The sequence below is a fragment of the Rhinatrema bivittatum genome, chromosome 4 (genome assembly GCF_901001135.1).
Source record: "Rhinatrema bivittatum chromosome 4, aRhiBiv1.1, whole genome shotgun sequence".
Taxonomy (NCBI): Eukaryota; Metazoa; Chordata; class Amphibia; order Gymnophiona; family Rhinatrematidae; genus Rhinatrema; species Rhinatrema bivittatum.
The window spans coordinates 6482216-6493964 of record NC_042618.1 but is presented as its reverse complement, the minus strand read 5'-3'; the positions used below and the strand labels follow the sequence as shown (position 1 = coordinate 6493964).

At 42.0% G+C, this 11749-nt stretch overlaps 1 protein-coding gene across 2 annotated transcripts in view; it reads right to left on the bottom strand.

The window, feature by feature from the left end:
- Positions 1-2562: 2562 nt before the first annotated feature.
- The window catches only part of TSHR (thyroid stimulating hormone receptor), a 255027-nt gene continuing 245840 nt past the window's right edge, over positions 2563-11749 (bottom strand). For both annotated transcript variants that reach the window (XM_029597705.1, XM_029597706.1), the window contains one exon: positions 2563-4493. In XM_029597705.1, coding sequence (XP_029453565.1) covers positions 3068-4493 — 1426 coding nt within the window. In that variant the 3' untranslated portion in view covers positions 2563-3067. The remainder of the gene's footprint in view (positions 4494-11749) is intronic.

The window sequence follows — 11749 nt, the reverse complement described above, 5'->3', positions numbered from 1 at the left end:
GAACACAAGATGAGGATGCACCATGGAGTGATACAGAGACGTTATGATATTCTCTGTTTTATTCTCCATTCCTTTCCTAATAATCCCCAGCATTCTGTTTGTGTATGATATATGAACACAAGATGAGGATGCACCATGGAGTGATACAGAGGCATTATGATATTCTCTGTTTTATTCTCCATTCCTTCCCTAATAATCCCCAGCATTCTGTTTGTGTATGATATATGAACACAAGATGAGGATGCACCATGGAGTGATACAGAGACGTTATGATATTCTCTGTTTTATTCTCCATTCCGTTCCTAATAATCCCGAGCTTTCTATTTGCTTTCTTGGCTGCTGCTGCACACTGAGCAGAAGATTTCAACGTATTATCAATGATGACCCCTGGATCCTTTTCCTGAGTGGTGACTCCTAATGTGGAACCTTGCATTATGAAGCTATAATTTGGGTTACTCTTCCCTAAGTGCATCACTTTGCATTTGTCTACATTAAATTTCATTTGCAATTTGCATTCCCAGTTTCCAAGTTTTGCAATGTCCTTTTCTAATTTCTCACAATCCTCTTGTGATTTAACAACTTTGAAAAATGTAGTGATCACCTCTCTTGTTCTTTCCATTTCCAGGTCGTTTATAAATATATTAAGAAGCATCGTTCCCAGAACAGATCCCTGGGGCGCTCCACTATTCACCTTTCTCCATTGGGAAAATTTACCATTTAGCCCTACTCTCTGTTTTCTATCATTTAACCAGATCCCAATGCACTATAGGACACTGCCCCCTGTCCCATGAGTTTCTAGTTTCCTAAGAAGTCTCTCGTGAGGGACTTTGTCAAATGCTATCTGGAAATCCAGATACACTATATCAACTGGCTCACCTTCATCTACATGTCTATTTACGCCCTCAAAACATGTAGCAAATTTGTGAGGCAAGACTTCTCTTGGCTAAATCCATGTTGGCCTTGTCCCATCAAATAATACCCAATAATTAAAACTAGTAAGGACCTTATAAAAATTCCCCATTCTCTGTACCTGGGGAACTTTTGATTTCCAGATGCCCTGAGATTGTCGGGGGGTTGATGAACATACACACACTGAGCAGAAGATTTCAACATATTATTAATGATGACACCTAGATTCTTTTCCTCCGTGGCGATTCCTAATGTGGAACTTTGCATTTAATTACAAACATTTGTAATCACACATGCCCTTTTTCTCTCACCCATGTACACACACACGCACACATATCATGCCTTCTCTTACTCACATGCACACATGCTCTCCCTCTCCCAACCATATAAATACCTACTCTCACCCACACACCCATACATATGCTCTCCCTCAACCCCCCACGCTCATGATCTCACTCACACACGCACACCCACTCTGTCTCACCCACTCTGTCTCACTCACACACACACTCTCACCCATCTACCCACTCACCCCTATGCTCTCTCACCCACCCCTACATACAATTCTCTCTCTCACCGAATCACACAGGCTTTCACTCCCCCACACACATAGTCGTTCTTACCCACCCACCCACACACATGCTCTCTCTCACCCATACACACAGGCTTTCATTCAACCACACACAAACAGGCTCTCTCTCTCTCACTCCCTCCCCTCCCCCCCACACACACATGCTCTTTCTCACCCATCCACCCACACACATGCTTTCTCTCATATACACACACACACACACATACATGCACTCACCCCCACAAACACTTCTCTCACTCACTTATCTTCCCTCTTGAAGCAGCAGCAGTTTCTGTCTTCAGCCCTCATGGCCAACAGGATGACTTTGAGCCATGGGGGTGACCCAACTGTGGCCTTGATGAGCAAGAGCTATGACATGCCTCATAACATAAGGCCTCATTGGCCAAGCTGCAGATTCCAGCAGGGCTGTAATGTTCCTTCTCCTCCTAAGGCCCTACCAGCCATGCTGCCGATTCTGGAAGGTATACAATACTTCTCCTCTTCCTAAGACCCTGCTGGCAATGCTGCACTTCCTACTATGCTAATGCCTCTCAGAGCGGGGTGATGCCCGGTCAACATTATCAACAAAGGTCTGTGATGTCAGGCCATGGTTGATGACATTGTTTCAAGGCATCGGCGGGCCAGAGATATTGGGGCAAATGGATTAGTTAGGAGGGCCAGAAAAAGCCTGTCGTTGGGCTGGGTTTGGCCTGCAGGCTGCTGCCGTAGATGATACACTCTCTTTACAGGCCCAAATGCATTCGGTACCTTCTTTTCTACTTTGATTTTATTCCTGAGGAGTTGTTAGTTTCAAGTTCTGGAATCTCCTCCTGTTTAGCTCCTTAGCCAATTCAAAACCTGAGTACATTGGGTGGATGGGGTTGGGGGGGGGGGGGGGCAGCTGCTGTGCTGATCCTCAGATCCCCTTGCAAGCATCTGATAAATATAAAGCATGAGTATAGCACGGATCTTCATCAGAGCTCCATGCAGGGATCTCACTGATACATGGAGAGCATTAAGGCAGCAAAGACACCTGCACTGAAGTGTGTAATCCACAAACATTATTAAACAGTTCAAATGGCCATAATGAAGGCAGACACTTTTATTCTAAAAGAAAGCATAAAAACATAAGAAAAAATGTTTAGGATGACAAAGAAAAGTTATGCCTACTAATAAAATCAAAAGAAAAAAAACAAGCCAGCCTCAGAAGCAGCAAGCTGAGAGCGTGATGACTCTGGGTCACATGGCTGCTTTCGTGTGAAGCAGGCTGTATGGATACGAGGAGCACATAGATGCTCTGGTTTCTGCTTTAGCGCAAGCATTACTCAGGCTTCCTGTTCTTGAATATGTAGATGTTAATTAGCACAGGCTGCAATACCACATAGGCATCTGATTTCATGTGTGTGCAGCTTGCAAATTCCAGATATCATTAATTCTTGAGCTGTACGGACATCTGCCTATGGTCCACAGTTCCCGGTCAATTACTTTCATTCCTAGTGCCCCTGAAAACCAGCACACCTTACAAAGGTCTCCTGGTGTGCTCACTACATCCACACCTTGTTAATCTGATCTCTCTCCTCACCGGCACTACAGTACGGTCAGTTTATAACCATCTACAATGACTGTATCCTGAGCAGTCACTGTTGGATGGCTGATAGCATGCTGCTCATTGCTTAAGTATTCATGAATGTTTATAAGAGTTTGTCCAGTGCCACCACTGCCCCTTTGTCCGAAAGAACCACTGCTGTTTTTGGCGGAGACCGTCTGACCCCGGTAGACTTGAGCCTGGTGCTCACAGATGCCAAATTTGCTCAGCAAGATGAAGACGTCCCTTCGGAAAGTCTTAGTAAAAATGGCATAGAGGAAGGGGTTGGCACAAGAGTTGAGCGGGTAGAAAAGAACCAGCAGGATCTTGGAGTTGGAGACCGTTATCAAGGGCTTGTTCATAATGGCAGACAAGGCGTAGAAAGAGATGGGCGCCATGCACATGAAGTCTGTGAAGATCAGAACGGCCATCCTTTTAGCAATTTTGGCGTCTTTGTCTCCTGCTTTATACTGGGGGTTGCGGACGGTGATGTAAATTTTGATGTAACAGGCACAGATGATAATGAAGGCTATGATGTTCAGCATCAGGACAAAAATGATGTAGGCTTGTGCCACGACAGATTCTGTATCCATGGGCAGACAAATGCTGACTTTCACAAAGCTGCTGACTCCCACGATAGGCAACAGTGCCAGGAAAAAGCAGAAAATCCAACCTCCCAGCATGGTCGCAATTGCGTGTCTGAGTCGGAGCTTCCTGTCCAGACGCATGGCAAACGTGATGGCGTACCAGCGTTCCAGAGTGATGACCGTTAGGGTATAAACTGAAAGCTCGCTGGCAAACACCGTGAAAAACCCAGCGGCATTGCAGCCGGGCCCGGTCTGCCAGTCTATGGCATAGTTGTAGTATTCTGAGCGTGTATACACATCCACAGAGGCAATTAGGAGTAAGTAGAGCCCCATGCAGAAATCGGCAAAGGCAAGGTTGCACATCAGGAACCGTGGCACAGTCAGCTTGTAGTGGCTGGTGATGAGGATAAACAGCACAAAGATATTACCAAGAATGGCCATAAGGTTGACAAACCATACCATGATCCTTAGAAAGCTGTAGCCCATGATGTCTTCGCAGGGATTGAACTCATCGGACTTGGGGGTGCACACCACATCTTCACTATCTCCACATACAGTGTAGTCGTAGTTGCTGTCGAACGCCTGGAAGTTCTCTTCCTGGGGATTCTTGAGTTCCTGCCCGAAGCCCACATCCCCATCCCCCTGATCCTCGTAGAACACCAAGTAGTGAGAGTTGCTGTGAAAATCGTTAAACTTGGAGTTTTTCTCATACGTGGCTTCGGTGCGGTCCATGTCCTCCTCTGTATAGTCCTGGTAGAAAAGGCCATTGAAGGGACTCATCGAACGTTTCTGGTGAAAGCTGCGGGTGGTAGTTTGGTTACACATCACCGACTCCAGAAACCTGAGAATAAAGGGAAATGGCAGGTTAATACGTCACTCTGTGACCCAACTGCAGTTCAGATGTTGCTGTTATAGCCCCCTCCTGGCTCTTTAGGCGTTCAAAGACCAGAGCTCATATTTTTCTTCTTGTCCTGCACATAGAACTACCTTTTAAAGGAGGACTTGGGCTTGTGTTCTCAACTACAGGGGACACTAATCCAAGACTTCTCCCCACTGATAAAAGAAAGCTGGGTGTACCCAGCATGCTTATGCATGCCAGTGATTCTCCTAGATCAAGGCTGATGTCAGCACAAGTTACAGCATTCAGGCAGGAGGAAGCCATGAGAATGTAACATAAAACTGATGGTTTATTACTTTTACCAGGCTCTGTGTGATATCTTTATTTCCTGACATATTCACAGGCAGAAGAAAAGAATAAACCTAAAATCTTCTGTGGTGAATTCTAAACAACAAATCTAAAGAACCAACAGGAACAAAGAAACGCTCCACATTAACCCATTTGATGAATTAGAGACCGTCGTCTTAAGAAAGCGCTTTTAGAAATTCACTTAACAGTGGTTATTTGGCCACTTCGGTGTAATCAAGCTCAAAATATAATCTTTGGTCTCAAAAAGCACATTTTGTCCCACAGTTTTTTTTAATATCTGACACAAACGCATCAGAGAGCAACCCAATCCGCCACCTCCTCAGTGTTACTGAGCTACCATTGCTTCCCCCTGTGTGGTCACACCTAGCAGCAGCCAGTCTGTCTCTCTTAATGGAGGAGCAGATGGACTTCAGCCTGGTCTTTCTACAGAGTATCGGGCTCAGCATCTTATTGTCGCAAGGCTCCTGCCCAAGTCAAAGAGCTCCAGGTCCAAGTCACTTTTCTGGGTAACTTTGGGAGCTACCCGGACAAATCCTTAACTTAAAAAATTACCCCCACCCTGCCTTCCCTGCTAAGATGTTGTCAGGGTAACTCAATATGCACACGACATTTAGCAAGATTAAAAAAAAGAGGTAATGCTGTATCTCTGTGGCAGGGCTTGACTTTAATTGGTTGGCGCTGATATTCAGTGCTATACAAATATAGTTAGTTATCCAAGTAAGACTGGTTGTGCTGGAGAGAAATCCTAAAGTTATCTAAATAAAGTCAGGGTAACTTTGTCTTTAGCCGAGTACAGTCAGTGGAACGTGTATCCGGAAATGTTCTGCTGAATACCTGCATCAAGTTACTGGGTAAGTTTCCCCTCTCCAACTTACTCAATATGGATCTCTAACTAGCAATGAAGTCTTAAGGGCGGGCATATGGATCTTCACGGGCACAGCTTCCTGTGCAGCCTCAGTCCTGGGTACCCCCCTCCTAGCCAGAGCAAGGGTGCTCAGTCTCAGTGAAAGTCCAGCAGAACCTTCGTCTGCTGATGCTTAAGTTGGATTTGCTTAAACCTTGAGAAAGCAGTTTTTCGGAAGGCTAAAGATTTACTGGCTGTTTATCTCCTGAGCTACTAAATGTTAGTATTTGTTTGCCAGTGTTGTAACTGTGAGTTTGGAAAGGTCCCTTACTAGATCCGTAAAGGTGAGAGAACTGGTTCCTGGGCAACTCATCACTAGTGTTTGCTCTGAAAAGGTGATAAGAGCAAGTATTGTTAGAAACGAGAAGGCAGGTTAGCTGAGAAAGCTAATTGTAATCCTCTTGCAGTATGAATCACACAGAGGAGGTTGTTTTTGAAATATTTTTGTTTGAAATGTTTTGCCTATAAAACAAAGATATATGTAGGAAAGAAAGAACTGAGTAAACCTCAGTCCAGAGGTAGTGCTGAGAGTGGACCCTTCATCTTCTGGTGGTAAGTTAGACTTGCTGGGAAAAAGTGTTTAAATCTTGAGAAACAAATTTAAAGTATTACTGGCTGTTTATACTGTATGCTAGTATTATGGTTAATATTTGTTTGCCAGTGCTAGGATTGTGAGCTTGCAAATGCCACTTATTTGATCTGTCAGTCAGATTTGAGGTTTGTGAGATTCCGATTAAGTCACAGGCATAAACCCCAGAAGTCATAACAGATTCAAACTTATCAATGCATCACCATATGAAGTCTGTAGTCAAGGGCGGTTTCTTTAAGTTGCAATTACTGTGCAGGTTTAGGCTTAAGCTCTTATTGGGGACAACTAAAATCCAATCAGTGCTTCAGGTTTTTTTGTTTTCCAGTCTGGATTATTGTAATCTATATAGGCTTGACATTAAAAAAAAATTCAGATAAGTAAGGTAGCCTGATAAGACTTATTTGGCGAGCTTACAAGGAATATTCAGCAGCATGGCTATGCTGCTGAATATCCCTGAAAACATTGCTAGTCACCCGGTAAGTCTTATCCAGCTAACTTTGCACCTGTTACTGAGCAGATCTATTTTATCTGGTTAATCTAACTGGATAAGTTAAAATATCAGCACTTATCTGGCAAAAATTAACCAGATAAGTAACTCCTCACAAAACACTCATTACCCATCCACCACATAATGAGATAAGTACTTATCCAGTTAAGTACTTGTCTGGCTAAGTGCTGACTGCTGAATGAAGATGGACATTCAGTTAGCTAAGTGGCGCTGAAATCAGCCTCTATCTATATAAAAGGCTTGTGTTGGTTGCTCAGTCAGTCATGTCAGTCACACTGTTGTGTCTGTGGCCACCAAGTGGTGCCCAGAGCAGTGGAAGGTGCAATATATAAAGACAATATGCTCTGTCTGCAAAGCACTATTGCAAACACACATAGTCACACACATGCGCACACACACATATACACATACACATGCAGGTTGTCATTGACTAGACAACCTAATCAAAGCTGGGTAATGTTTGATAATATACTGTGCAAAGCCCTGTCTCTCATGCTCCCACACACAGGGGACAGGCAGGCATAGGTGCACACAAGTTCACATAAGCATGCACGTAAGCTTGCGCTATTGTGCAGAAGTGCATGCAAGTTTGTGCAAGTGCACAGAAGTGCATACAAGCTCATGGAAGCATGCTCAAGCATGCACAGACTCCCACATGTGTACACACTGCTTCACACATGCACACAGGCTCACACATGCATATGCACACACACATGTACACAGGCACACACACAGGCAGGCACAGCAAACACATATACCCAAGCAGACTCACACAGGCACGGACACAGACAGGCAGAAGCATCTGCATACACACACAGGCACAAAAACACACACATACAGACTTTAATAGACCAGATAACCCAAGCAATGCTGGGCACATTTTGCTAGTTCACTTTATAGAGTGATATCAGAGCCATTTCAGGTTTAACAGAATTTGACTGCTCGGATTTTGTTAGGATTGGGAACAAGGGCCCATATTACTCCAATATAGAGTGAGCTTCATTGGTTACCTGTCAAATGGTTATTTATTGAACGTTATTTATTCATTGAATGTTACATTAATTTAATATCTACACTTAAGCTCTGCAAAATTTCCTTATTATATTATCTTGTTCCTAATATTCCTAATCATTTCTCGTTAACCTCTCTATGTTCCATGTGTTGTATTAAGTTCTATGTAAACCGATATGATGTACCTACGAATACCGGTATATAAAAACTTTAAATAAATAAATAAATGGCGAATTATTTATTTATTTATTTATTTATTTATTTAAAACTTTTCTATACCGTTTTTTCAGTGATATTACTGTTCAAAGCGGTTTACAATAATAACATAAAATAGGAGAGTAATTATATAATAACAGTGAAATCAAAAAACAAAAATTAAAACAAGAAGATACAATAAGTGAGAATAAAAATACAAAGGGAGTCATTATCAATGATATAACTTGTAATAGTAAAAAGAAAAAAATTGGCAACTACTTTATAAAAACTCAAAGAACAGAAGATCATATAAAAAGTAATTAACTTAAACGTTTATATAAATAAGAAAACACTAAATATACAATGCTCATCTAGTATTGTTATTTCAAACTGGGAGTTATCATATCTTCAAAAGCTATTTGAAATAAATGAGTTTTCAGTGCCTTTTTAAATTCCTTTGCGTTATGTATTTGCCTTAAGGGGTTCGGCAGAGCGTTCCAGAGTGTGGGACCTACCACTGAGAAGGCCCGGTTTCTGGTCACATTTAGTGTGGCATTTTTTACTGATGGCACTTCCAACAGGTTTTGTCCTGCTGACCTGAGTTCCCTCTGTGGTTTGTAAACTCTTAACGAAAAACACAACCAAGTAGAATCTGTATTGTTTAGTAGAGAGTGTACTAGTGACAGGATTTTATACTGGATTCGATATTTAATAGGCAGCCAGTGTAAATTGAATAGAACTGGCGTGATGTGTTGTGTACGACTTGTGCCTGTTAGAAGTCTGGCTGCAGAATTGAGGATTAACTGCAAAGGTTTGATGGTGTTCTCCGGCAAACCGATATATAAACCATTGCAGTAATCTAGTCCCGTCAGAACCAACTCTTGCAAGATGGATCGATAATCACGAAAGAATAAAAGCGGACGTAAACGTTTTAGAACGTGCAGTTTGAAAAACGAATTTTTCACTGTTTTTGAAATGTGTTGGGATAAAGATAGATTGGTGTCCAGCCAGACACCTAAATTTCGTGCTAGTTTCGTGATCGATATTTCATCATTACCTAATTTGATGCTGGTGGGGGGAGCATTTGTAGAGTCATGTATAAAGCTGAGGTAGAGGAGTTCTGTTTTTTTCCTATTTAATTTCAGTTGATTGTGGGCCATCAATTGCTCAATTGTGGTCATGTACAGTTGAATTAGTGCAAATGTGTCCGTCTACGAGGATTTGTAGGGGATGAACAATTGTATGTCACCGGCATACAGTTTAAATTGAACATTCAGGGAGACCAGTATTTTGCACAATGGAAGGAGATAAATGTTAAATAATATAGGCGAAAGCGACGAGCCTTGTGGGACACCTGTGGGCTGTGAATATTTTTGAGAAGAACAAGAGCCTATATTGATTTAACATATGCGATTGGAGAGAAAGCTTTCGAACCATTTCAAAACGGTGGACTTAATGCCTATTAATTGAAGGTCTGAAAGTAGTATTTTATGGTCTAGCGTATCAAACACTGCGGAAATGTCCAAAAACACAATAATATAATCTGTGTACGAATCGAATCCTCTAAGGAAGGTGTCAAATGATGATAACAAAAGGGTCTCAGTCGAGTGACCTTTCCTGAATCCATGTTGATTTGGACTTAATATCTCATATTCAGCAAGGTAGTCTTTAAGTTGGTAAAGGTCCACTGATTCCAAAACTTTTGCTAAAGTGCATAATGAAGCAATTGATCTGAGAGTCGAAAAGTCTAGAAATGAAGATGATTTATTCTTTAGTATGGGTAGAACTGAGGTCTGCTTTAACAAATAAGGACACTGCCCAGACTTTAATGATTGGTTAATTATTGAGCATAGGTAGTCTGGATATTGTTTAATAAGCGATTTTAGTATAAAACCAGCACATGGGTTTAAAGGAGAGTTTGATATTTTTTGCTTGCTAATGATTTTCTGAATCACTAATGAGGAGGTAGTGTCAAATTCGGTCCATTCTGAGTTTACTGCCTGTGAATCATAATTTGGATACGGTAATTATTTATTTATTTATTTATTTATTTGAAGCTTTTATATACCGAGGTTTAGCACATGCCTTCACCCCGGTTTACATTGGAACGAAACAATGATACATAGAACAATTTGAGAAACAAAAGTATATGCAACTAGCATATGGAGAAGGAAGTAACAGGAATAACTAAAAAATAATTTAATTTAAATAACGAAAAAGAAAATAGAAACGAAAAACGAGGAAGGTATGTACAAACTCGTGCTCTGAATACAAGAAAGTCTGAATGGGAAAAGTAGGAAATGAGGGGGGGATGGGGTAGGTAATGGAAGGAGGAAGGGGTAGGTAAGCGGAGAAGAGAAGAGGGGAGAAGGATGGGAAGCATGAGGCATCACAATTGTGGATTGCTTAAATCATCATTGAAAGTCTGGCTGAAGATCCAGGTTTTCAGTTCTTTTTTGAATGATTTATTTTCGATGATAGTGGTGAGGTAGCATGGTAGGGCGTTCCAGAGTTTAGGCCCCGCTATGGAGAGAGCTCTATTTCTGGTGTTAGTAAGCTTAGCCATGGGATATGTGGGTATTTCGAGTAGACGTTTTTCAGAAGTTCTGGTGTTCCGTTGAGGTTTGTGGGGGTGGAACATTTTACTGACTGCGGAGTTAACTGAATTGTGTAAAGCGTCATGGATGATCGTCAGGGTTTTGTATTCAATTCTTTGAATGATTGGTAGCCAGTGTAGGCTTTTTAGTATTGGGGTGATGTGATCCGATTTTTTATTTCCGGTCAGTACTCTTGCAGCGGCATTCTGCAGTAACTGCAGCGGTTTTAAGGTGGATTTGGGGAGACCTAATAACATTGAGTTGCAGTAGTCTAAGCTGCTGAAGATCAGGGATTGTAGAACTGTTCGGAATTCCTGATGGTGGAGGAGCGGCTTTAGGTGTTTTAGTACATGAAGTTTATAGAAACCTTCCTTGGTTTTGGCTGCTATGTGTGTTTTTAGGTTGATTGAGAAGAATTAAATATAAGAGTAGAGATCCTGTTAGATCTCTACCAGTAATCCCATGGAATGTTCCATTTTTGTGGGGCAAGAACAGAGTTGCACCGTGTGGGAGAAATGAAATGGTGAATTCCTGTGGAATATAAACTCTAACCACCATTTTACTGTGTAGATTTTTAAGTTATCCTTCCTAGGGTCAGCATGCCATCATTGTCTTCTGTTTTGTTTTTGTTTAAGGACAAGGCCTCTAGATGTCCTCAGAATGAGACCTGGGAAGAACGTAGCATCACAGAGCCTTTCTTTATTTTGAAGTGTCAATTTTAAGAAAAGTTACTTTGGATGAGCTGGGAGTTTTTCCACCCTCCTGGCCTCATGCAGTTTTTCCTCTTTTCTGGGTTCCCCTTAACTAGGGGCTTGGCCGTTTTGTTTTGACATTCAAAAGGTAGAGGTCCCTTCACTGAGAAGGCACCTGAGATCATCTGGATCTTGAGGAGGGATGATCCATCGGATAGAGGGAGAAAGGAGTGGGAGTGAACCTCTACGAGGGCTCACGGGCATCTATTGAAGATCATGTGGAAGAAAAGTGCTATAAGGAGTAAGAGAAATGACAGAGGATTACTGGAAAGGTAGGACATACAATGTGACTGACTGAACATTTAGGGGGCGGGGGGGTGTTTACCATGGGAAG